The sequence below is a fragment of the Marmota flaviventris genome, chromosome 18, assembly GCF_047511675.1.
Source record: "Marmota flaviventris isolate mMarFla1 chromosome 18, mMarFla1.hap1, whole genome shotgun sequence".
NCBI classification, from domain to species: Eukaryota; Metazoa; Chordata; class Mammalia; order Rodentia; family Sciuridae; genus Marmota; species Marmota flaviventris.
In genome coordinates, this window is record NC_092515.1 from 36,082,385 (window position 1) to 36,110,064 (window position 27,680).

Consider the following 27,680-nt stretch of genomic DNA (forward strand, 5'->3'; position numbering starts at 1 on the left):
CAAGACACAGACTCTGATTTGGTCTCCAAATGAACATTCATTCTGCAAATCAAGGCCACAAGTACAAAAACTTCCCCTCCTGGACTGTCCCCACCTACACCACACAATTCTCCAGCTTCCACAATAAGATGTCTCCTCGGTCTACAAACACCTCCTGGAGAACACCCCCGTTGGGGCGCCTCTGGTCTCCTGAGGCTGGCTCGGCCTCCCATTCACAATTCCACATGTTCTCTCTGAGGAGGCTTCTTGGCTCTGAGCTTAGTCCACAAAGCCATCTCCTTCTCTTTCAGCCCCTGGGCTGCCTGGGTGTTGGCTCCGATCTTCAGGTACCCTTCCTTCTGGTCATACTCTGGCCAATGGGGCAGCCCCTCCCCATTTGGGTTCCTAGGAACAAAATCAAACAGAAATTGCCCAGAGCTGCTAGTGGTCCCAACAATATCCTGAGACTTGCCTGGAGCTTCTGCCAAGAGGCACATGCACCTCCAGAGACAGGGAGCTCTCCATCTCCTGGAGCAGCCTGTGCACTAACTGTCACCATGCTGTGGTCACAGGGTCAGGGATCTGGTCAGTCAAACTTTAGAAGCCCCTCTTTCCCAACAGGTAGGCCCCACCACTTGCCACCCCACCCACCCACCCTGCTCCCTCTTTGCCACCAGCCTCACCCATGGCGAGCAAAGTTGGCCCAGAATTTCATCACCATCCTGCTGAGGTTGGTCTCCTCTTCTGAGGTGCCCCCTGTTGGGGCAGAAGGAAAAAATGCTTTGCTACTCAAAGTGGGTTGTGTGGGCCAGCAGCAGCACCTGGGAGTTTGTAGGACAGGCAGCTTGTGGGAAGAGGGGAGGGAAAGGGAAGGTATTAGGGAATGAGTTTAAACAAATGATGTTATGTGCACACACAGATATGGCTAATGACTCCCACCATTATGTATGATTATAATGGGAAAAAAGAAAGGAAGGGAGGGAGGGGGACGGACTCTTGGCCCTAACTCTGTGCCTCCTAGACAATGTGCATTTCAGGAAGACCCTGTCCCTTGGTGTGCACTTTCAGCTTGAGAACAGCTGGTCTAGTATTTGGCAAAGGCATGCAGTCCACCAGGAAGCTGACTGCCTTTGTCTTCTGTGCCCACCTGCCTGTCACTCCCCACTCAGGGTCCAAAGGCCACATAAGAAGCTTCCTCTGCTTTGAAGGATTGCTGGCTCTTGGGTTTTTGAAACACAGTCACATTTTCACGGAGTCTAAGAAAGATCAGACTGCAATGACACTAAGGAGCTACCCAACTGGGAGGCACCCAGAGGTGCAGGTGTGCCCTGAACGGTCATAAAGTGGCTCAAAAGTCATGTGCAACTGCTGAGAGTTCATTAATTTAAGACACTTATGGAAAGTTTTGAAAAAGTATATTATCAAACATAGATGGTAATATGCAAATTTAGATATATTAGAAGACTGAGTGACAAGACACATATGACACTGGATTCAAGTTGAGCACAATTCTGACCTTAGCCCCCTCCCCCCACATCCTAATATACTGCTTTGAATGAAAAATCAAGAGCGGCATTCTCGACCTGGAACAGTGCCCTGCAGGTGGCCCCTAGCTTCTCTTATTGATATCACAGTTCAGGATTCTGAGAGTGACTCTGGCTCAGGGCACATGGATACGCCTCCTCCTTGCACAGTAGAGAGGCTGGGAACTGCCCCATGTAGCTCAGGCCCATTACAGTGAGTCAGAAGCTAAGCCTGGGACAGCAGGAGAACTTGCTCAAGGCCACCAAAGCAAGACTGGAACCCAGACCTCCTGACTGCAAGCTCACAGACAAGCACAGAGCTGTTACCTTTTAAAATTGGGGCCCCAAAGACTGAGTAGATTTCATCCCCATGGTCTCCTATCACCGTCTTGGGTCTCATGTCTGGTACGAAGCTCGGGCGATACTGAAACTCATACATGTAGGTGGGGGCTCCAGCATCTGAGAAGACACAGATTTGTGCACAGTTCACATCACCAGCTGGACGGTCTCAAGGTCTCTGGCTGTGCAGGAAGCCCCTGGCTATCGGCATGGGAGAGAGACAGTTTGGGGAAAGCACAGTAACTTGCCTAATAGCTGGTTGAGGAGGAAATGGGACTTGGGCCAGATATTTCTGTATGCTTTGAAGTCTTTGTATTTTTACTTTGCTTTTCTACTAAAGACTTTTGTTTGTTGTTTTACATAATGGAAATACACAATGTATCAACTAAAGATGCTGGGTGTTTTCATTGAAAATACACTAGAGCTCATTCCTTCAAGCATAATTTACAACCTTCTATTCAGCCCAGTTTTGAGCATTTCCAGGGCTGTTTTCACCCATTCAGACAAGAGTGAAGCAAATCCAAGCTCCTTGTCTAAAAATGAGTATATTTAAATGAACATATATGTAGAGATGGAACAATCTGTTTCTTGTATCTCAGGAATACTGTATCCAAGAAAGTTATCATGCAGAAATGAGGAAGAAATAACAACTTTCCCAGACAAAAGCTTATGAAATCAATTACCTCTGGACACACCCTATAGGTTTTGTGAAAGAGAGGTCATTAAGCTGAAACAAAGACACTAACAAAATAAAACATGTTAAAGTACAAAAGTCAATGATATAAATAAAACTATAACTGAAAAAAATTATCATGACAAATTCAAACACAAAATTCATACATGAATTCTTATATCAAAAATATAATGCATGAGGATATAGTACAGAATTTTTATTTGTGATTAAAGTTATTAATAGGCTGGTATAAGTGTAAAATGTTATAAGTATGCTTTATGGTAACAACAAAGCAAAAATCTTTAATAGAAGCACAAAACAAAAATAGAAAGAATTCAAAGAAAACCATGACAGAAAACCATCAAAGCACAAAGGAAGACATCAAAAGGGGAAGAAAGAAAAAGGTATTTTAAAAACAACCAGAAAGCAACTGACAAAATGGCATCAGTAAATACCTCGCTATCAGTAATTGTCTTGAATATAAATGGATTAAATCCTCCAACAAAAAGGACAGTCTCCCACAGGAGACTCATCTTGATTGTAAAGATGTATGTAGCCTGAAGGTGAAGGGATGGAAATAGTATTGTACACGAATGAAAACCAAGAGAACAGAGGCAGCTCTCATTATATCAGAAAACAGAATTTAAATTAAAAAACTATAAAAGAGACATCCTACTAGGAAAGGCAGATATGAAACAGTCTGTTCAATGATGACATGATCTTATGGGTACAAAACCCCACAGATTTTCCTGCAAGATGGTGAACTAGCAAACATATATGGTAGAATTGCAGGATACAAAATCAACATGCAAAATTCTCTATACACTCACACTGAACTGGCCAAAAAAAAAAAAAAAGAAATCAAGAAAACAACCCACAGATAGTAGTTACAACAAGGTAAAACTCAATGGGAATAAATTTAACTGAAGTGTTGTGTTTCTAGGACACTAAAATCTATAAGACACTGATGAAAGAAATAGAAGATGACACAAATACAAAAAAAGATACCCAATGATCACAGTTTGGAAGACGTAATATTGTCAAAATATCCATGCTAGTCACAGTGATCTACTGGTTCAGTGAAATCACTATCAAAATTCCAACATCATTCTTCAGACAGGGAAAAAATTGTAAAATTCACATAAAACAAACAAAAAACTGGATCAAGGTAATCATGAGTGGAAAAAAAAAAGCTAGAGATGTAACCCCAGTCGATTTCAAGTATACTAAAAACTATGGTAGTTAAAATAACACACTATTGGAAGAAAAGAATCAACACATCTATCAATGGAACACACTAGAGAGCCCAGATATGAATCCAGGCATGTGCAGTCAACTGATTTTTGACAAGGTGCTAAGAATACAAAATGGGAAAAGACAGTCTCTTGGATAAAGAATATTAAGAAACCTGGATTTTGACCTGAAGAAATAGGAAATTGAAACTATATCATAACATAAACAAAAATTACTAAAAAAAATGGATGAAAGACTCTGGATTTGATTCCCAAAGTGGGGACAACACAAGTGAAAACTGACAAATGAGATTTCATCGAACTGTACAGCTCCTTCAAGCAAGGAAAACAAGGAACAGTGTGCAAAAACAACCTGCAATCCGGGAGAAAAGGTTTGCAAGCCATAATGCATTAAAGAGTTAAATATAAGCTCTGCAGGGCTTTGGACAACAGCAACAAAACAAAACAACCAATTTAAAAGTGGGTAAGGGCCCTGTGTTCTGAAAAGAAGACGTATAAATGAACAGCAGGTAGATGAGAATGTGCTCAATGTCATTAATCACTGGGAAAACACAAACTATAAGTACAATGAGGTATCACCCACCCCAGTCCAAATGATTTTTATCAAAAAGAATGGAAAAGAAAAAAGGGTGACGTGGCACCATGGGGCACATGTGTAATCCCAGCAGCTCAGGAGGCTGAGGCAGGAGGATTGTAAGTTCAAAGCCATCCTCGGCAACTTAGGAAGGCCCTGTCTCAAAACAAAAAGGGCTGGGGATGAAGTTCAGTGGTGGAGTACCCCTGGGCTCAATTCCAGGTACCAAAATAAAAGGGAAAAATATTAACAAAGATGAAAAGAAAAAAGAACACTTTAATACTGTTGGTACAGATGTCAAACAAGATTGGGGTTGTTGAAAAACTAAAAACAGAATCACCACATGATACAGCAACCCCACTTCTGAGTATCTACCCAAAAGATTTGAAAGCAGTTTGTTGGAGAGATCTCTTCAACCCCATGTTCACAGTAGAACTACTCACAATAGCCAAATCATGAAATTAACTATGTCCATCAACAGATGAAAAGATAAAGAAAATGTGGTAGAGAAACACATGGAACACTATTTAGTCTTTAAAAAGAAAAAAATGATATCATTTGAGATAACGTGTTGAAATGGGGACCAACATGCTGAGGGAGATAAGACTCAGAAAGACAAGTACCACATGTGACAACTTATAGCTCAAATAGAAGTCTTAGAAGAAAGAATAAAATGGTGGTAACAGGGGAGAGATGAGGAGGAAAGGAGGGTGATGGTAAAAGAGTACAAAATACCAGTTGGGGAAATGTTGGTCTTCTCTTTTGTTGTTGTTCTACTGCACAGTGTGGTAAACACAGTTGATAATAGAGTGTTTTGCACTGAATAGTTACTGAAAGGAAATGTCAAGTGTTCTCCCTGCAAAAAATGCCAAGTATTTGAGGAGATGGAATTATTGAACACTGTATTCATAAATAATAACCACACTGCACTCCATAAGTTTATGCAAATATTGTTTGTCAATTTGTGATTTTAAAAAGTTCTATGAATGTGTTCCCTCTCCTTCTCTGTCTCCCCTCTCTGAACATCTTATTGCACTGTATGTGCTCCTCCTCCACTTTCTTTGCCCATAGGTGACTGGATATTGGGAGGTGACAGTGTCCCTCTCCTATGCAACCTCTGTGCCTTACCTCTGTGACCACGGGCCACAGTCACGGATGGGATACAATATAACACATCTCCCATCAACTCCAGGTAGAGGTCTTTGATTTTGACAGGGTCATCTGTCCCTCTAAAATTCTTCTCAGTGGCCATTTGAGTCAGTTCATCTTGGATCCCCTAAAATACATCAAGAATGAGATCCTCCACATGGAGAGCCATGCAGAAGGTTCCCTGGATGTGAACCTCCTGGGCCCTGTGCAAATCCCTCCTGGGGTGGCAGGGAAAGGCAGACAGATGGGGAAGGAACACAGGTGTCAGGTTTTCTTCTGCCATTGAGTTGGTCTGGGACACAGGGCAAGGCCAGCTGTTCTTTGTTTCTCAGTCAATTCCCATAACTCTTTCGACTTCTTACCAGAAGAGAGCCAGTCTTCTGCAGGAGTGATGTGGCCGTCTTCTGGTCCAGCTTGCCTTCAGAGATGGGAAATCCCATCATCTATTAAAAAAGGCATTAAGCATTTCTGAATCATCAGGAATTAACAAGAAGAACCTAGCAAGTCAATGCCTGTGAAGGTTCTCTTGGGGTCTTGATGTGCAGGTGCATTCATTAGATTGAAAAACTATCAAGTAAATGGACTTGGATATAGAAACTCAAGGTATATAAAAGGGATGACTTGAACATATAAATACCAGGCTAGGGGGCACATGGTCATCAGGGCAGTGAGGGAAATTGAAGCCAGGGTAGTGCTGAAGCAGAGAGCTCAGAACAAGAGAGCACAGGCCATTACTCCACACACTCCAATGTCTCTGGAAGTCGAAATCCATCATGATGAATTTTTTCTTTGGCATAACCTGAAGTTCTCACTTCTGAAGTGAGAACTGCAGAACTCCCAACCTGTGAAGATGCTGTTCAACCTCTGCACTCTGCCCTCTATCCCACTCTAGCCTGGCTTTTTTAGCCTAAGGCCATGGCCGAGGATGACCCTAGGCCCCCTTGAAACACCTACATGAGAAATCTCAATGCTTTCCAGTCAAAATGGGATCTTCTCCAGCCAAAATCTGGCTTTTTGGAGCCAATGTAACTAACATATAAGCAAGTTCCTCTAACTCTTTCCAGAGAAGTGCTGGGAGCACCCATGGGAACCCCTAGGACCTGTGAGTCCAAGCCCAAGGAAGAAGTTGCTGTGCCCAGATCTAGCTCCTGCTTCTTTTCCTCTAAACCTCGTCAGTGTGCACTATTATGGTTTCTGCAGACCCGCCCATCCTGAACAAGTCAGTATTCGTTATTAGGAAGACAATCAATGAGTGCTTGGGGAGAAGGGTCCACAGGGCGGTACCAGTCAAGAGAGCTGTACCATCCCAGAGAAGATTTATAAAGAAATGTCCAGTGTCCACTCAGACCAGTGGTGAAGTTTCCCAGACTCACAGTGGGCCTTGGAGAAAAGAGACATTCTGGGTCCAGATGTCAGAGGGAGGATGGGGGAGGAAGAGGAGTCTGTGTAAGAGGTCTGCACATTCTCACCGTGGGCAAAATCCAGCCAAACTCTTGCTTGTTGATTCCCACAATGTAGGGGACAGTGTTGAACATCTTATCAGCCAGAATCTCCTCTGGTGTCTTGGGCAGCACCACACCATCCATTACAGTGGGTATCATGGGAGTGCTCTGGGGAAAGAGAGCAGAGCAGTCAACACGCCAGCACCACAGACTTCCATGACTCTGGGCAGGGCCACAAAACTCAGAAGGGAGCTAAGTCTGTGACACAGTGAGGGGAGAATTGTAACCAGGAAGCTAGGGATGGCAACGTGATAGTGGTCAGGGAATGGGAAATATATCACCCAAAGTATATATTACATATAAATAATTATAATATCCATCTCAATTTTAAACGCACACACAGGCACTGGATTCTCACTGTCGTAGTCGTGTTTGTCAGATCGCAGTGAGTGCTGAATTAGCAAATAGCTGGGCCATTGGTCCAAAGGGAAGTCCAGAATCAAGGCCCTGTGAGACTCTCGTCTCCATGTGGGTTGCTCTTTAGACACGTCATATGATATAGATCCCTTACAAAGAATTCGTTACATGCAGAATCCGTTTATAATAAAACATCAGCTGGGACTCATTTAACATTTTCTCAACCTTGGGTAACATCACTGCAGATTTCTACAGCTTCTGCCTTACAACACTGCTGTCCACTCTGCTTTTTAAACATGGAGCTGCTTCTCCATCTTTCCCATGGTTGTGTCTCCACCAAAGATGTTGCATGACAGTTTTCCAGACTGACCTCACTTACAGACAGGCAAATCTCCGCTTCTTCTTTGGATGGACTGTATTCTTGATTCATTAATATTGAATTCATGGCCAAGAGCATCGTAAACACCCTGAACAAAGCTTACTATCACATGTATTTTCTCTTCAAGGCACAGCACAGCCTCTCATGCTTAGGGACACTAGACAGCACTTCTTCACTATGCCTTAGAGTCATTATAAACAGAGAAATCACCAACAAAAGCAAATACTGCAAAAGAAGCGGTGCTATATAGACCACAAGAAGGGTACTTGTTAGCAAGAGAGATGAAACAAGACACTGGGTATTTCCTTGTGTGACCTCAGAGGGGAACATGGACCTCACAGAAACTCAACTCCTTACTGCTTTGCATTTAATGTTTCAAATGACCACAAATGTGTCAAGGTATTTATCTGGTGGTTACAAAAATGTGTTAGAAAAGAAGTGAATTCCCAAATACTAAATCTGTAACTGAGGAGTATCTATTGCATCTGTATTTAAACTTGAGCTCTTTTAGAGAAACGATTAGTTTTGAGGAGGTATCGAGCTCACCACTCGAGATACCTACATTGAGACTTGATTCCCTATTTGGGGGAGTAATAGATCAAGACAAGGGCCAGATCCTGCTCCCTGAGCTGACAGTAGAGGGCTTGGATTGGGTGCCTTAGCAAGGCTGCGTGGCTCTGAGAGGCCTGCCCAGAAGCCAGCAGGAGGGGCAGCTCCTCTGAAGGAAGAGTCTGCAGGGCACATGGTTCAGGTGTTTGGCATCTGCATGGGCTTTTGTTATGAAAGCTGTTGGCAGTGGAAATAGCATAAGCAAGGGACAGAGGTGAGCAGGACTAATTCCAGTAATGTCACAGAGGCCTGGGCTTGAAGGAGGGCCTTAGAGCAGGAACAGGAGAGAGGCTCAGAGGATAGAGCACACTTTCTGCACAATCTCTGGCACATCCCTGGCACTCACATATGAAGAATTAATTCAATGGGGCTGCTAAGGTCCATGTGTTGAAGCTTAACCTTCAGCATGTGGTAGTAGTGGGAGGGGTGGAGACCTGAAGATATGGGGCCTAGTAGAAAATCTTCAGGTCACTGGGTACATGCCCTCATTATATAAAAATTCCCAAGTCTCTCCCTCTCCCCCTCTCTCCCTCCCTCTCTTTGTCCATCTTTCTCTACCCCCAGAGCCCCAGATAGAGTTGAGTGGTTTTGCTCTTCTCCCAGTCCTGGGGTGATGTGCTGCCATAGGCCCAAAGCAACAGGTTCACCAATCACGGAATAAATCCTCCAGAAATGTGAGCTCAATTGACCTTCTCCTCTTTATAACTTGATCATCTCAAATATCCATTATAGTACCAGAAAGCTGCTTAATACCGGAAGCAACGGGGTGTGGGGTTCAAGGACTCAGGGCTTCCGTTGCTCCTCTTCTTCCTTGACTCCTCACATACCATATATCAGCAAGTCTGTCATCTTTTCTTTCAGAAAAGTCTGGACAGCAGACTTCTTGCCCCTCCATTGGTCTGAGCTACAAGGATCCCTTGCTGTGCAGCTACAGAGCACTGAGCTCCCAGGGCTGTCCCTGCCCCTGCCCTGCCCCTTCCCCTACTGATATTGCAGTCACCAGACCTTTGGGAAACCTCCGATCATGTCCACACTCTGTTTGAAGCCCTCTGAGCACCTCCCATATCCCACAGAATCACAGTCCGTGTCCTTCCAGTGACCACCCCACCCCTACCTCAGGACACCCCCAACCTCTACCCTGCTTCCCCACTCAGCCTCCACTCCACACACAAGGCCTCCTGCATCAGGATCTTTGCCGTTGCTGTTCCCTCTGCCAGAAACCCTCATCCTCCAGTCCTCTTGACAGCTGGCTTCCTCCCCCAGCCCAGAGTTCCACCCCAAGGTCACTGCCCATCAGGCCACCCCTTGATCCTAATGCTTACATTTAAACCATTGGCTGACTTGGTCCCCATTTCCCAATATCTTTTTTTTCTCTTGACTCTGACTATCAGCCAGCACGCTACATGGTTTCTTTACTTTTCTATTACAATCTCCCCCCACCAGAAGGCAGGGAATCTTGTCCCTGTCACTGCCACATCCCTGTTGCTAAACCATCTCCTACAACAGATATTGCATCTGTATTTAAACTTGAGCTCTTTTAGAGAAACGATTAGTTTTGAGGAGGTATCAAGCTCACCACTCGAAGTGCCTACATTGAGAAGGCACCTTAACACTTTAATGAATGTCTGAGTAGATAGATCCCATTTCATCCTGATAAGATCAAGAAAAGTCTTGGGATCCCCAGGGAGGGAGCAGAGGACGGGATTGAAAGATGGCACTAAACTAAGTCTCCAGACCCTGGCAACTGTGGAGAGGGGGGAGAGGAAGAGGAAGCAAATGGGAGGACACTTTTGGAGTTTCCTGGATCCTATGAGGAGGGTGGTGTCCTAAGGCCTGAGATCCCAGGCTCCCCTTCTGCACAGCTAATTTGTCCTGTGGCCTCCTAGAATATCTGTCCTCCTTAATGAAGGATTCTGAGCCCCTAATCCATTTATCTAGCCTCCTGAGCGTGTTCTAGAGCACACTTATCCCACAGGGAATGTAAATGAGAAGAGGGTAGCTCATCCTGGGAGATATATAATTTGTGACTGGGAGCACTGCACTGAGAGCCATGGCGGTGAGTTCCAGTCCTGCCTCCTGACCTCTAAGCTATGTTACCCTGGCTAGTTACTTCTGCTCTCTGGGCCTCAGCAATAAGAGTCCACAAAAGAGAATCCGTTCATTCATAGCATCTCAGAGCTTAATTGTATTAATAAGATTTGAAACCTGTAATTAAGAAACCAATGGTCCTTACCTCTCTGGGGTCTCCAAGCATATCCAGAGTAAAAAATTTCTGTGAAGACAAAGGCAGAGGATGTGAGTGAGAAGCTTCCTGGTTTAAAAGCTGATCCTTTGAGCTGTGCCCCAGAGCTACCAGGTTCTCCCAATCGGAGGCAGAGGACCCTACACAGACCCCACTGGGCATGAGCCCAGAGTAGAGTCATAGGATGGAGGAGGGGCAGGCAGCAGCCAGGGGAGGAGACACCTGGGGACCAGAGTCAGGCTCCCTGGAGCTGCGGGGAGGACCTCTGCTCTTGCTGCCTGTCCTCGTCATCCTTCCCCCTACTTGTTCTTACTGGCATCGAACCCCGTTTTCCCCTGGAGGGAACATACACATTGGTCCCCGGGCATTGGTGTGGATGAGGCAACTCGGGTGGGGGGGAATGGAGCTGCAGGTGGGATGCCCAGATGGAGAGGGCATTACTCTCTCCCTGCTTCCCTCTTCCCCCTGTCCTCTGCATGTCTTCAGGCATCTCTCTGTGACCTGGGGTGTTCCAAGTCCCTGAACATACAGATGAGTACAAGGATGGGTACAAACCAGTGTCACTCCAACAGAGTTTACCCCAAACCTATTGCTGAAGCTTTTGAGATAGACAGTTTCTAAGCAGATAGGACATGTATCTAGAGTGCTATTATCTTTAACCTCCCCAGGGGACAAATCTACTTCAGAGAGAAGTCAACAAAGAAGATTGTCAAGCAGAGGGATAGAGACAGGCACATTCTTCAACACTATTTTAACAGCACCTGGATCCAGCCATGCCCTAAGCCATCTGCTCATGAACTCCTCACTTACCTGGAGATTCCATTATAAGATGTATTCTTCTTTTTGTTCAAGCCACCTTGGAAAGAGTTTTTTCATTGGGTGTTAGAAAACTATGATTTAAGCAAGCTCTTTGAAGCACATTCCAACAGATGCTTTCCTTTGCTATGTGTTCAGATTGCAGTGATTGAAATGTTACATCATACCTCACTTCCTGCCCTACATGTAGAGGGACCACTGGGGTTCCTCCATTCTGGGTTGTAGCCCCACAAGCCAGGGGTGGTGTATGTGAGTGTGCGTGTGTGTGTGTGTGTGTGTGTGTGTGTGTGTGTGTGTACTGGGCCAGTAGTTAAACATGTAAAAAATTCCAAAAAATTCAAAAGATCTCAGAAATATGTCCTGGGATTCCAAGATTTTAGGTCTCTTGGTTTCCCCAAGGTCACCATCTATTTCCATATAACCTTGCTCCTTTTTGTCACATAGAGGATAGCTAAAGTATTTGCTTCTTTCCAGGTATCACAAAACAGCTGTGTCTTAATTCTTTGAAAACTTTAATCACCTTATTTAAGTCGGTAAACCAAGCTTCAATTCCCAAGGCCATATTGAACTCAATCCATGGACATACAGAGCACTATGCTAGCAGTCTGCCCTGTGGGCCCAGAAGTATTGTCTGGTGTTCAAGGTCAAGATAGACCAGGGGCTCAAGTGACCCCAAGCTTACAGTCAGACCTCCCCCCCACCTTAGGATGTAGCTCCCATTAGCCCTGCATGTTCTTTCCTCTGCATGTTTGTCCTAGTAAGTTCCCTGTGGCGACAGACTGTCTTGACAATCCATCAATCCTTAAATGTCACTTTCCCTAAGAAGCACTCTTAATGGCTATAATGACTGTGTCTCCTCTCTATCCTCCCACCACACAAAACCACTAAGTATATTGCTACATTTCTCCTTGTGTTGGCCCTTTTGAGCAGGGACAATGTTCAATTTATGTCTGCATCACCTCTCCTGACATTGCTCTCCCACACACTTAGCCTGGAGGGAGGGAGGGAGGGACAGAAGGAGGAAGTGAGTTGGTTAATACAAGCACTATTGGGAAGTTGGATGGACACATGGACAAAAGGTGAAAACTACCAAATAGGTGAAGGGGAGACCATTGCTTTTGGAGGACTGGATAATGGAGTGTGGATGTATGTGGGACCGATGATTCATGGATGATGGACAGATTAAACAAAGAAGAATGAGGGCTGGGGTTGTGGCTCAGTGGAGAGCACTTGCCTGGCACCAGTGAGGCACTGGGTTAGATCCTCAGCACCACAAAAAGTAAATAAATAAATGCAAATAAAATATATAAAAAACTTAAAAAGGTATAAAAATAGATGAATGAAATGTAAAGAATGGATTCACACAAGATTAATGAAATAATATCAATATAATTGGATAGATGACAGATAATTGTTTTGAATACTAAATGAGACAGAGTCTCAGAAAATCTAGAAAACTTGACTACTACTGTGTTATAATTAAGACAGCTTCTAAATCAACCAAGAAAAATTTTGACTCTTTTCTGAAAACCCCTACAATCAGAGTGGTTGTTACATTTGAAGTATTTCATAATAAGAGATAAAAAAAGAAATTTCCAACTTGGATTAAGATGAGTGGGAGAGAGAAGCCCAGGGTCAAGCCAAGGAGGAAGGGCCACTGGGATGGCGGCACCTACCATTTTCAGCGTGGTCTCCAAGAGCTCCTCCTCTGTCTTCTGGCGCAAGCAGTGAACCATGACTGCAGACGTGGTGGTTTTACACCCAGCGGTAATAGCAACTTTCTGCAGAGATCACAGGCAACAGCAGAGTTCAAGGGCAATGTCTCCATACAGACAAGGTGTTCTATGGCAAGTCAACTTCTAAAGGCAGCAGGGAGCAGCTGAAGATCCTCTAGACAAGCTGGAGTGGGTTCTGGGCCCCATAGAGTGTTGCCTCTGTTGCTAACTGGAATTGGGATATGAGTATATCTTTATATATATGTGTCTCCATTACTTTATCTTTGCTAAAATGGGCATAATGTTCTCAAAATTATGTCTAAAGTGAGGCTGTGTGGAGTTGTGGTGAAGAGCATGGAATCCAGAATACCACTCTCTGATTTAACTCCCATCTCCACCGCATACGAATCATTTGGACTCAGTTTCCCTACCCATAGATAAGCTAATGGTTGCACCTATCTCATGAGAAGAATTAATACATGTGACCTTCTTAAAAGTGTACCATGTCTCCACACACTAAAACTTGTGCAGAATTGCCAAAGGCCTGCATGAGACGATTTGCACTTCAGAAAGTAAGAATATCATTTAAATGTGGGCCCTAAAGGAGCCTCAAGCCATTCACATGTGTGGTATCCTTTGAGGGTGAAGACTGAGTTCTATAAGAACAAAGCCCCTTGAGGATTCCAGGAGACACAGGAAAGGGCTTGGGAACTGTCCAGGGTGAGACTTACCTCAGCTAGAAGTTTGGTGTTCTTCTTGACCAGAAGAGAACTCAGGGCCACGCCACTCTCAGAAATGGCCCTGTGGAAGAGGTTCTTGGCCAGAGGAGATAAAACCTGGCAGAGACGTGGAGAGGAGGAGGATTATGTTCACAAGGTGAAGATCAGTGACTCACTTGTCTTTCAGCCTCCCTCCAACTGCCCCTGCTGCCTGGGCCCATTCACCTGGATACTCTGGCACCCTGTGGATATGACACTTCCTCACTATGCTGGCCTGCTTCCCAGCTCCATGTGGGGCCCACCTTTCCTAAGAGAAACTCAATAGGAAGAGGCCAGATCCCAGAGTTAGGAACAGGACAGGAAGCATGTGGCACATGCTCATCGTGATAATCAAAAGTATTGGGAAACCAGCTAGGCAATTCCTAGCCCCAGATTACATTGCAGTATGCAAAATTTATCCTAAGAAAAATGATCACATAACAACGAGGTGGGACCAGGTGGGGTGGCGCACACCTGTAATCCCAGCCACTCGGGAGGCTGAGGCAGGAGAATCATGAGTTCAAAGCCAGACTCAGCAAAAAGCAAGGTGCTAAGCAACTCAGTGAGACTCTGTCTGTAAATAAAATACAAAAAAGGTTCAAACCAAGTAGCAAAAAAAAAAAAAAAAAAAAAAAGAGCTGGGGGTGTAACTCAATGGCAGAGCATGTGCTGCCAAGCCAAGGGCATTGCAAAAAAGAAAGAAGAAAAAGATCCTGGAGGTGCACAGAAATATCTAAAAATGTTCACACTATTAACATGGTAAAACAAAAAAGCTGAGAGTAATCCAAGATCCAATATTGTGAAATTGGCTAAACAATTTTCCATTCTTGCAACAGAATGTTATATAATTATAAAAATAATATTGCAGGGCTGGGGATGTGGCTCAAGCGGTAGCGCGCTCGCCTGGCATGCAAGGGGCGCTGGGTTCAATCCTCAGCAGCACATAAAATAAAATAAAGATGTTGTGTCCACTGAAAACTGAAAAATAAATATTAAAAATTTCTCTCTCTCTCTCTCTTTCTCTCCCCCCTCCTCTCTCTCTAAAATAATTATAATAATATTGCATAAGAATGTTTACATTAAGGAAATGTTTACGTTATGGTAGTATGTTAAGGGAAATTTTGTGGGGAAAAAATGCAACATGGATAGAACAGAAAGGGAGGATGGGTAAAGATGATGGATGGATAGATGGATGGATGGATAGACAGACAGAAAAAAACAGGTCCAAATGCCCAGTCACTATCCTTGAGGTGTGTGATTGTGGATGATTATTTTCTTCTTCATTTTATTTGTATGTTTCCTTATCCTCTTCCTTTAAAAATGTATAAAGATTTCCCCTGATTATTTAGCTATGAGAACAATATTCCACAGGAAAATACGTAATCTGGCTGACGCTCTGCTCGACCCGGAGGTACGGAGGGGTTTCTCATGCTCCCAGCACCACCCACATTTTCCCTCAGTGTCCTCCAGCCCCATTCCCCTCACTAGCAGGAAATCTCAGGACCCAAGTTACATCTGTGACCCACATCCATGCCCCATCCTTCCTGTCACCTCCCATCCCTGCATCCTCTCACCCACCTCCCCCAGTGCAAATTGTCCCAGAGTTTGCTGCCCACGTTGTGGGCATGGACATGTCATCAGGCCACCTTAGAGGAGGGTCCTGCCTGATCTCAGTGCCCCAGTCCTCTCAACATGGAGATCTGCCTTGGAGCCAAGGATCGTTTATCTAAATTATATCTTTGCCCCTTCTCATTGTAATTTATAACCACCACTGTTTCCCAAGAGAAGTGAGGTGAGTGCTAATGTCAAAACTATAAGGAAAAGGAAATAGAACTAAATCAAATCAAAAAGGAGAAAAGTCACCGTTGCAGGCTGAGCTAGAGATGTTGCTGGCCCCAGGACATGAAGCCGAGCTCTGAGCTTCCTGGAGGCCAAGAGAGTCGGGTCTTGACCCTCCACCACCTAAAGCCAGGCAGAGCAGAGTCTACCCTGAATCCAGACTTGTAAACAAATGTGCCTGTGGCTGGATCCACTGGTCACCAAGAGGTTCAGGGGTGGGGCAGGGGCAGGAGCACTTACAAGAACAGAGACACTTTTTCCTCCCGCTGACTCTCCAAAAATGGTCACAGAGCCTGGGTTCCCTCCAAAGTTGGCAATGTTGTCCTGGACCCAGCGCAGAGCAGCCACCTGGTCCAGGTGACCCCAGTTCCCTGGGCTGTGCTCATCCCCAGTGCTGCAAGATAACAGGGTGGGGTGGGACTAGAGATGTCATGGCAGAGCTCTCAGGACCAGAGATGAGCTGGGGACTCAGTGGTCACCACCTGACTGTCATCCCTGTAGCACTGCTCTGCAAGGAATCTCCATTCATTCTTCCAGTAATGATGGGCTGAGTGAGCACCTACTATGCACCCTACACCAGTCTAAGAGTTAAAGCATCCTTAGGAACCAAACAGGCAAAACCTGACTACACTCAGCTCACACTCCAGAGCACAAACAGATGAAAAGAGAACACAATGTTCATGAGTGAAGGTGATTCGAGGTAATGACAGGTAATGACAGAGGCAGGGTGGGGTAGTGGGGGGGTTTCAGATCTCAGCACAAGGGAAGGCCTCTGTGGGGCAGTGGCATTGGGTAGAGACCAGCATGAAAGGAGCACAGGTCTTTCTTGTAAATGTCCAAAGGAGAAATTCTGGGAGGACAAGCAGCAGGTGTGAAGGCCCCAGGGCCAAGGGCACCAAAGTGTGAGTGTAGCTAGAGTGAGAGGCACTAGAGAAGGCGCTGGGGGCCTTGGAGGGGACTTCTCTGTCACCATCAGTGACCTGGGAGCTCTCAACAGAGTCAGGGCGAGACTCACCCTGTGCCTCTCATGATCACTGGCCACTGTGGACTGTCACCGCGTCTGAGTCACAGGTTTATGAATATGGTCACAACAATAATCCAGCCAGAGACACAGCCTTGAAACTAGTGGGGGAGGGGCTGGATTCTGAGCGCATTTACAGGAGGGGCCCTGTGGATCCGCTGGCCTACCAAGGTGGGGAGCCAGGACAGAGGAGCCTCCAGGCTGCCCCAGGCCTTCACCTTGACCACCCAGGAGGGGGAAGCTGCAGCAGGGGCACAGGGGCTGTGTGACAGCAGGAGAGCCTGAGATGGTGTATGTGGGGGTCTGTCCCTGTGAAGTGGAGGTGCCCTGTGCACATCCAGGGCAGTAGGAGGGGGCAGCTAAGGTGGCACCTGGGTTCCAAGTGCTGCTGGGCTCACTCAGGGAATCAGTGGAGGGAGAGGGAGACCCAGAGGCCTGAGCAAGGGGAGCAGGAGGGGCCAGAGAGGCAGCTGAGAAGGAGGAGCCAACTGGGAGTGGACAGTGACCCGGGCCCAGGAGAAGGAGGCATTTCAGGTGTGTGAGAGGCACCTGCTTGGCTGCTGCTGAGAGGTCATGTGGTCTGCGCTGAGCCCTGTGGTAATGATTGGCCTCTTCTGGACAGCCTGCTGGCAAGGCCCTCTGAACCCTGCCAGCCCAGCATTCGCTGAGCTCCCTCCGTGGCGCTGCCCTTGCTTCCTTTCCCAGAGCAGAATGTGGCATCGCACCCAGGGCTGCACGATGACCGATATCAGAGGACTGCGTGTGCCAGAGGATCCCAGGGGAAGGAGGAGGAGCATTTCAGAGACTCTCAACCCCGAAGCCCACTCCTCGCAGGGTGATTAGGAGTGTGACAGCTCGGGGAGCCATGCCAGCGGAGGGCATAGCACATGCAAAAGCCTGGAAGCAAGTGGCCAAGCGTGACTGGGAGTGAGAAGGTCGAAGGGTGCATTAGGAAGGACCTTAGCAGAGCACTTCATGAGCAAGGACATCAACTTTTTGCTTTTGTGGCTTCTATGGTTTGGGTGTGGTTTGTCTCCTAAGGGATCATGTGATGCAGCTTTTGTGGCAATATTAATCAGTTATGGAACCTATGCAAGATGAGGTCTGGTGGAAGGTGATCGGGTCATTGGGGTGCCACCCTGAGAGGGGTTAACCTAGAGCTCATGGGATCTGGTTAGTTCAGAGACAGTGAGTTGTTCCAAAAAGAGCAAGACCACCCCACACCCCACTTTCTGTCTCCCCATCTCACTGTGGTGAGTTCTGCATGTACAGTTTCCCTTTATGTCTCTACCATATTTTGATGCAGAATAACAGGCCTTCCACAAAGACCAATCCATTGAAGCCACTCCAAACTGTGAGATAAAACTCTTTTCTTTATATTTACTAATGCAGGGGCTACTGTGCAGGGAGGAGAGTCCAGCGCCTTACCTGAAGAACCCCCAGATGCCCAGGCGGTACTGGATGGTCACCACCACCACGTTTTCAAGGGCAGCGAGGGCCAGTCCATCATAGGTGGATGCCCCGCCCACCACCAGACCACCTCCATGGATCCACACCATCACCTGGGCAACACAGACACAACCATACTAGTTATAGGAAGCAGAATTGGAGAAGACCTCAGAGGTCTGTCGCCTACATCTTGGCTGTGACTCACAGAGGCCAGTAGCAACATCCACCCGTGTTAACGTTGGATATGAGGTGCCCCCAAAAGCTCACGTGTGGGATAATGCAAAAAGGTTCAGAGGAGAAATGACTGGATTGTAAGAGTCTTAACACAATCAGTAAATTAATCCCTTATGGAATTAGCCCAGTGGTAACTAGAGGGAGGTGGGATGTGGCTGGAGGAAGTGATTAATTGGGGGCGTGGCTATGGGGTATATCTTTTGTACCTGAGCTGGAGTCTCTCTCTGCTTCAGGATCGCCTCTGCCACACACTCTGCCATGATGTTCTGCCTCACCTCCAGCCCTGAGGAATGGAGCTGGCCTTCTCTGGACTAAGACTCTAAAACCATGAGCCCTCAAATAAACTTTTCCTTCCCTAGAGTTGTGCTGGTCTGATCCTTTAGTCCCAACAGCGAAAAAGCTGACTAAAACACCCAGAGTCCAGCAAGGTTGCAAAAGGCAGTCTCTCACCTCCCCAAGTCCCCCTGCTCAGGGCCCAGGAACCCCCTGACTCAGTGTACCCACCTTTATGCCAGACCTATGTCCTCCCAAAGCTCTTAAAACTGCCATGTCACCAGAGGAACAGCAATAACCAAGAACACTGTGTTCTCCCCAGTGCTCCCATGGTCCTCATGCCTGGACCAGTCAACCAGTTGGACATAAGCAAGGGGCAGCTCTTGCACTTCAGCTGCACCTGCATTAACTCTAGTGAGGAATAAACTTCCCTGTGCAGGAATGATTTCCTCAGGAATCACAACCCCACCCCCGAGGTGACCCTTCCTATGCACCTGCCTCTGCCTCGCCTGCACATCCAGATGTTACCCACCCCCCTAAGAACACCTAACATCACCAATCCTGGAAGCCTCAGTCACTTGACTAACATTATCCAAAGGCTTTCTGTATGCCAGAGACTGTGATAAAGCCAGAGGGTAAGAGTGGGTATTATAATCTGAAATTCATAGTTCTTGCATTTAAACAGTTCACATAGCAGGGAATTATTATAATAATAGTTGTAATAAAAAAAGAACTTATAACCTGAAGTACCAAGTACTGTTTTAGTACTTTGAAATTAACTATCTACAAGGTAAACACTAATATTGTCTCATTTAACAAGAAATGTGAGGATTAACCTGCCTAAAGTTCCACAGCTAATAAGTGGTTCAAGCAGGGCTTGACCCAGACTGACTGGCCCCAGAGTCCATGGTCTGAGTTGCCCAACTCCCTGCCACCCAGGGCCACAGCCCTAGCACAGTGAGTCCACTGGGGGCAGGAAGAAGGTCCTACTATAGCTCTAACTTGAGTTCCAGGAGGGCTCGCTCTGCGCACTCAGCCAGCCCTGAGATGAAGCCCGACCGCCATCATTAGACACTCACATGGGATTCTTCCCTGAGAGGAAGCAGAGGCTGAGGGAGGTGGAGAACTTGCCCAAGACTCTCAGCCAGGACAAGGCAGACCCAGGATCCAAACCCAGACCCTGGAGATCTAGACCCTGTGTCCACAGCTGGGGGTCTCCTGCCTCCAGGCTCCCAGACCCCTGTTTCTCGTGCACCTCTGATCCCTGCTGTCCCCAGGGAGGGACTTAGTCGAGGTCACCTGAGTGAAAGTGAGCTCAAGGACAGGTCAGCACAGACAGGCTGAAGAGGCCAGGACGTGTGTGCAGCCAGATGGTAAGTTCTGGAGGGCAGGGGCTGCGGGGGAAGGCCCCGTGCTCCTGCTTCCCCTAAGCCCAGAGGTCAGCTGGGCAGATGGGGTCACTGAGCACACAACAGCAGGATGAGTGGGAAAAGTGTGTGACTGAGGGACCCTGTCCCCCTGCCTTGTGTCTAACAAGCACATGCAGGACCAACTTCAAAAGTCCCTAGTTCAAACCTCCTCCCCAACTCTTGGGAACCGTGCCAGAGTGCTCCTGGGGCACTAGCTGGGAGCTGCCCCCCTCTTTATTCCAGTTCAGGTACGACGTCCTTCCAGCAGGTCCCTCACCCTCTGGCCTGCTCCTGGCAGCCGGCCCACCTCTGGCTCTTCCTTCTTGGAAAACGCTGACTCACTGGGCATCAGCCTGAGCCAGCGGCAGTTAGTGAGGAAAATGATCTCCCATAAGACCTCAGATGCTTGGCCTGAGCAAGGACAGTGCTTCTAAGGTTGTCCCAGCCCTGCTGCTGCCCACCCACAACTCTGTCAAGGGACAGAGACAGTGTTCAGGGGACAGTGGAAGTGGTCACAGGGTATGTGCTGTAGAAAGGTGACACATGTGCTCCACTTCCTAGCCTGCTCAGGGACATTGGTTTAAAGATGAGAAGCCCCAAGCTCTGGTCCTGTCACCCTTCTGTGTGGCCTCCTTTCCCCCATCTGGGTCTCAGTTTCTCTAAAATTCTTTCCAGCTCTAGTAGACTGCTCTGGAGATCAGATTCTTAATTCTAGAAACCAGCAGTAATCATTCTGGTCCTTCTGTTCGTGTCAGAGAACATGAAAAACCTGAAATGTGCATTCCAGATAGAGCACAATCTCCCCCACCTCAGAGGCTGAAGTCCCTAGGGCAAACCGAGGTAAGAGCCACCTGTATTTCCTGTGGCCACAGGAACCTCTGGGTCCTGAGTCACATGGCCTGTGGTGCCCCTCACCCAAGCTGCCTTCATGGCCTTCAGACCCAGAGATCCCAGACACTGAAACTCCCAAGTCTTGACAAGTGGGGCCCACGCTCACCGGCAGGCTGCTTCTCCTGGTCAGGTCTGCAGGAGTGTAAATGTTCAGGTAGAGGCAGTCTTCAGAGAACTGGAGGGGAATGTTCTCCTTCCTGTTGGTAAGGAGATCGGAGACCTTCTGCGCCCCCACTGCATCTTGGGAACACCTGGGAGAGGAGAAAGAAGGAGCTTTGAGGTTCAGGCAGATGGAGGCTAGAAGTGTCACCTGGAGCCAGACCTTAAGCTTCTCAGTGGATCTGCTATCACTGGACTTGACACACTGGAGTGAGTGAGAAGCTCACTGGGAGTTTGGTGAGGACCATGGGACTCTCTTGAGTCTCCCCAGATCATGCAGAATGACAGGGACTTCACCCTTTTTCCTTTCCTGGAGCCTATGGGATGCCCTGGGTCAAGGAAAGGAGGCTGCCCACACACTGGCCTGCCCTGAGAGCTGACATGTCCAGCGTTCCCAGGACAAGGTCCCAATAATGTTTGGCCTATAGGATGACTGTGTTCTTCCACCAGGTAACCATGGGAGACTTCAGCAACTAAGATGGAATACATTTATCCTGAAGCAGGCTGCGGGTGACATCCTGTGGGACAACCTCAGCATAACCGCAGTCTAGTCCTGCTTTAGTCATATGTGCTGGGCGACCTTAGGTGAATTGCCATCCGCTCTGGGTTCCAATGCACCAGGTATAAATGAGAGGAGTGCTTTTCTTAAGGGTCTTATACCCCTGGCATGTTAAGATTCTATCGTGACCCTATCCCAGGCAACCACTCTTGGCTGCGCTGAGAAAAGGTCTCCAAGATCCAACTTATAAAGGAATTGATAACATTGTTGAGTTCTCTCAATGTGCCAGGTCCTGATTTAAATTATTTTCATGGACTAATTGCTTTGTGCTTCAGATCAGCCCCAGTATATGGGAATCTGTTATTATCCACATTTTACAGATCATAAAACTGTGTCACAGAGAGGTTCCACAATCGGCCCTAGTTCACACAGCCAAAAAGACACTTGCTATATAATATTGGTGTCCCCAAGTACATTCTAAGCAATATCTCTGGATCTCAATAGACACAGAAGACAAGCATTGCTGTCCCCAGTATGTAGAAGACATAAACAAGGCACACAAGTGCCAGCAAGACACAATTATCAAGTGGCAGAGTGGAGCCAGAAAGCATGTCTTGCAGTTGTTCTCTCTTAGGAGTTGTTCGCAGATTTCCAAGCACAACAGGAATATGACTCAAAAACTAGAATGCAAATGTTAAAAGCTGGAAAAGATTTCAACGTCACTAGTATTTAGATAAATGCAACATAAAGACCAAAATGATAGTTATTATTGTTTGATTGTTGTGTTACTGTTTTGTTTACCTAATTGCCCAAAAGCATTCTTTTAATAACCTCAAGCATTGCTAAGGGTCTGCTGCATGGAGATTTTCATCTAATGTTGGCAGGAATATTCACAGAATATTTCTTGAGGGAAATTTAACAAAAGGCGCACACTCTTTGGGAAATTCCATTTCTTGGAACTTACCCTAAAATATCCATAAACGGGTATCATGATTTAGCTACATGATGTTCCTCAGAGTGTGATGATGATGTCAAAAACATCAAAAACAACTTAATGAACTCAAGCGAGACATGGAGGAAATCAATTGCATCTTAATAACAAATTCAATGCAGCTATTCAATGCCAGGTTCAGATATTTAAAGGCACAAGACAAAGTTGATGATACACTGATCCATGAGTAAGGTGGTCATTCCAACTACCCGTATGTACCATCCATTTTCAAGGCAGGAAGGCTGCAACAGGATCTCCAATGTCAACAGCAGTTCCTCCTGGATCATGGGACCGCATATGATTTTCATTTTCTCGCCCACACTTCTCTGTATCTCCTAACATATTTGCAATATGTATGTATGGCACTCGCAATCAGGAATTTAAAAACTGAATATTAACTTTTTAAAGAAAGGACTGGAAAGAAGGCAGCCAAAAGTGGGATTCTGGACATCCCAGAAATACCCAATGAGGAGAAGATGAAAGTCGTAAATGACACCTGTAGGTGTCTGAGGGGCTCTAGTGTGATCATGAGGACATCTGGAATCTTTGGGCTTGTACCCCACTGGCCAGGGTTCCTGGGCCCAACAACCTTTGCTTTGCCTATGACTATAACTAGACACAGGTGGGCGGTGAGAACTCACCAAGGTGACCCTCCAATGCACCCAGACACACACCTTCACCCACCCCACTCCCAGCTCATCAACTTTCAATATAAAAAAGATAAGATGACTACTTCTTATCTCTCTCACCTGCTCAACAGCTCTTTATCCAACGTACTAATCACCAAGCATGTTCTAACACAGCATGACATAATTCATTGTTTATCTTCAGCGTTTTTCGTTATCTCACGCACTCTCTCTGCAGGACTAGAAGCTCCATAGAGCCAGGATCTTTCTTTGGCTTACCGATGGATTCTAAGAACCAAGGGCAAGCTGGGCACAGATTAGATGCTCAAGAACTAGTGTTGAATAAAGGGCTCTAGGTCCCTGAGAGGTCCGGACTATTTCAAGGCTCTGCAGTGTTCTAGAAGATTCCAGAAGATTCCAGAAGAAAGCAGAGCCAAGCCCAGGATGGCCTCCCCCGCCTCCTGCAGCACGGAGGGACAAACCCCCCTGGGACAGGCCACCACTTACATAGGAGGGTAGGAGGTGGTGTTCTTCACAGATCTCCAGGGCTCTGCCGGCTGCGGTGGAGCAAACCTCAGGGGCCCAAGAGGGGGCCTGGCAAAGGGGATGCCCAGGAAGACGGCCACGGGCTGCGCAGATCCTTCCAGGCTGACGTACTTCCCCAGGACTTTGCCATGCACAGTGTCCACCACGGGGGGCGAGGACGGGTGTCCTGCTGGAAATGGGGAGCAAATGAGGACATTAGAGGGGAAAGGCCAGACCTGGCCACATTCTAGGCATGTGACACTGAATAAGTGACCTAAAATTTTAGGTCTCAGAGTATTTTTTATGTGAAATAGAGATAAGGAGAATGTCCAGCCTAATGAAAGGGCTGATAGACGAGGTCAATTAGAATTGAGGTATAAATTTGTCCAGTCAAAGTCAGTGACAAAAGAAGAGCTTCTGGGAATGAACAGGGCCTTTCGTTTCCCTCTTAGAAGCTTCTAGAAGTATGTATCCCCCTGGTACTGAGCTGCTTACTGGTTAAGAGCATGAACAAGAGGAGGCCCTATTCTCAGGCTGGCTGACCTTGTGGGGAAAAGGAGCCGCAGACATTCTTGACTTCATCTGGGAAGAAATAGGCTGTGTGTCCTAGGCAAGGGTCCAGGGAGGGGCTGCAGGAGGTAGAAGAGGGAGCAAGACCTTCTGATCACAGGGAGCCGGGACTTGCTGAGGAGAGAAGAGAATGAAGGAAGAGAATTAGGGGCTGAAGCAGGAATCAAAGAAAGTGCAGAGGTTCAGAAAATCAGAGACAGGAAAACACGGGGCCTGGCTTAGAGCCCACCAGAGTGGGCTGTGGATACAGCTGGAGCCCAGGAGGAGGGGATGAAACTCCGAAATGAGCAGGTGCATGTCAGAGAGGGCCTTGAATGCCAGGCTAAAGGACTGGGTTTTATTTAGTGGACAAAAAGCAGCAAGAACAATTCTGGAGTAAAGGACTCAAAACTCTTCTAGAATATTCTGTTAGTTCTTAGCAGGGCCATATATGAGGAGAGATTGGGCATCACTACCTCCTTTATTGTGGAGGAGATCTTTGCTCCTCATCTCCCTGCAGCTTCCTCACCTGACCCGGTTCCACCTGATTCGGGACCAGAGTGAACTAACCTAATCTTCCTTCTTGAGGCAGGTGGATTCAGACACTTGACCATGGCCACCCTGAAGTCCTCTCTTGTCTGTCCTCAATAATCTCAGTCTAAGAGCACCCATTATAGGACATGGTTACTATCCTCCTGTCCCCCAGCATGTTCCTCTTTGGATACAAGCAATATGTCCACATTCCCCGCAAAGTGTGTGGCCAGAAAAGAAAAGAATAATCCAGACTTGTTGTAACAGAAGCAGAATTAATGGCCTTGTAAAGTCTTCATGGGAAATCAATTTCCAAGACAGTATCCCTATCTCACACTTGGGCTGTTTTTGTTCTTGTGGCTAAGCATTATCAATTGAACCAGGGCGAAATCAGTGAGAACATGGACATTTAGTCTCCAACTTACGATATTTTGACTTATGATTCTTTTACATTTAAGATCATGAGTTTATCAGAACATAATCCCTTCCCCATAAGTGAAAGAGCATCTAGAGGAGTAGCCCAAACCACGGTAAACTCTCATGGAAACCACATTACAAAACCATGTCCATGCCTCACATTATTGACAGCTGACCCCATGCTTCTTTCACTAATTATTAGGGAGCTGTCTCTTCCCTCGGGAAACTTGTCTACGGAAATGTCCATGGATGCGGCAGTGCACGTTGCTTTTTTCTTGGTGCATTCCAAGATTTCTGCACTGAAGATAGATCCTTTTTTTTATAATTAGGAGAAAATTTTTATGGAGATATAAATGAGGAATTTGTGGGAGGACTTGGTCGCTAACCAGATGTGGGTGTTTGTAGAGGAAAGAAGATTGAAGAGCAGGCGTGTGAACATGGCTCTGTGTTAGGCAGGGTCACTGGGGACGTCAGTGAGATGTCCTGGCAAGAGGCCACAAGACCAGGCACCTCCAGACTGGAAGGAGGTGGGTGGGGGGCGGGGGATGGTCCCCCTGAAGGTGAGCGTGCACACCATGGATGTGTGTGACTCACTGCAGGGGCCAGGGTGAGAGGAGAGCAGGAGCTGAGGTGAAGCACAGAGGCAGCTTCAGCTGAGATTGGGAGCACCCACCGGAGAGGTGGCAGGAGGAGGGTGGAGTGTCAGGAGCCCAGGGAGGAGGGACTGGATTGTCGCTTCAAGGAAGTGAAGGAGGGTGAAGTCTGAGCAGAAATCGCTCATGTGATCAGTCACTTCAATGATGACCTTCAACCCAGATGTAGCGGCTAGACGCCAGATTACCCAGGATGGAAATATGAGCAACAGGGTGGAGGGCCTAAACAAGTTACTTTCTATGCAGTGTGCACATATTGAGCACTTACTGTGTTCCAGATGTACATTCTAGTTTCTTTACATTATCTCCCCCCCCCCCCAAAAAAAAAGTCTTGCTGGTAAGTTCATACGCCCACTAAACAGATGTGCAAAAGAGGCCTCTGTGAACTTTCTAAAGATGGAAATAGGTTACCAGCATAAAGGAATATTCTATCACAAATTCAGTTCCTTCCTTCCTCTGCCTTACACTCAGTCCCAGGCCAGAGAGAAGATAAAATCCAGACATACCTGGGCTGTCAGAGCACTGGTGTCCAGAGCCCTGGCCTTGGATTCAGGAGCCAGAGATAGACCACTGCATGATTTTCCAGGTGATTTGGGGAGAGTACAATGCCCTCTGAATCTCAGTTTCTTTGGCACTGTTATAGTTCAATGAGATCCCTCATTGAACTTCTGTATTAACCATGGATTTATTTTCTGTACCTGATGCCTCTAATGAGAGGCCTTGCTCATCTCAGAGGAACTGTCACTCTAAGGTTCCAACCAATCCAGACCCCACATCTCAATCACCTCCTATATCTCGTACCGTGGGCTAGAATCCACTTCCCAAATCACCACGAGCCAGGTTCCAGATAACCAGAGATAGCCCCTGTGTCCCAAAATCCCCCAAAGAACCCCAAGAAACCACCCCTGCCTCATCTCTTCTTTCCAGGGAAATCACAACAAAGACCTCACCTGCAGCCCCCGCTGCCCTCTGCCTCCTGACTGAGCTCAGTGGTGTGGCCAACCCCCTGGGAACTAAGAGTGACAAACTATCTTTGCAATGGTCAAGAGCTCCTGGTCTGATTTTTACCCTATGTCCAGTTTCCTCTTAACACTGCATTTCAAACCATCCCCTCTATTTATCAATCCTTTTTCTGTATGTCTTCTAGACCAGGCACCATCCTAAGTGCTTTAGAAAGAACCATCCATTTTATCCTCACTACAGCCTGAAAAAGTGGGGACAATTTCATCCCTATTTTAGAGACAGGGTAACCCAGGCACAGCTAAGTTAAGTACCTAGCTCAAGGACACCCTGTTGGAAGTGCTGAGCTGGGATTCAGACCCTGACTCCATCCCTGAGTTGACATTTTTAATACTGTGTGAAGTCATGCGTCACAATCTATCCAGCTGTGGATCAATAATCAAGGCAAAAGTTCTCTCCATTCCTCATGTGTGAGGCCTGAGGTTGGCCATTGCCTCCCCGTGCCTAATGTCTGCAGTGAGTGGCCCAGGCTGGCTGGGCTCAGCTGCTCCAAGTCTAATTCCAAGTCCAGAGAGTGAGCACCACTGCGGGATGGGAACTACCATGCCTTTTCCCCAATGTATCTCCACCCACTTCCATGCAGGAAAGGGATTTCCAACTGTGGCCTCTGGTATCTGTATTTCAGAAGGACTCACCCCAAGCTGTGCAAGCAGATGAAAAGGCTAACACCAAAGTATAAAGCCACATCGTGGAAGGACAGCTCCAGGGCCAAGGAAGTCTCTGTGA

General features: G+C 46.8%; 1 protein-coding gene across 4 annotated transcripts; it reads right to left on the bottom strand.

Moving 5' to 3' along the window:
- LOC139702728 (liver carboxylesterase 1-like) lies at window positions 1–27,680 on the bottom strand. Of its 4 annotated transcripts, none has more exons than XM_071604695.1 (14): window positions 27,590–27,680; window positions 23,767–23,971; window positions 21,091–21,235; window positions 18,157–18,290; window positions 15,948–16,101; window positions 13,842–13,946; window positions 13,072–13,176; window positions 10,571–10,609; window positions 6,960–7,100; window positions 5,853–5,933; window positions 5,470–5,617; window positions 1,830–1,961; window positions 663–735; window positions 1–384 (listed from the first exon to the last, which is right to left on the bottom strand). In XM_071604695.1, the coding sequence occupies exons 1-14, from the start codon at window positions 27,639–27,641 to the stop codon at window positions 213–215; spliced, it is 1,686 nt and encodes a 561-aa protein (XP_071460796.1). In that variant the 5' UTR covers window positions 27,642–27,680; the 3' UTR covers window positions 1–212. The 4 variants fall into 4 exon arrangements, with proteins under 4 accessions (XP_071460796.1, XP_071460795.1, XP_071460798.1 ...); XM_071604694.1 differs by having other exon boundaries at window positions 23,767–23,974; XM_071604697.1 differs by lacking the exon at window positions 27,590–27,680 and adding an exon at window positions 23,383–23,547 and having other exon boundaries at window positions 23,767–23,850.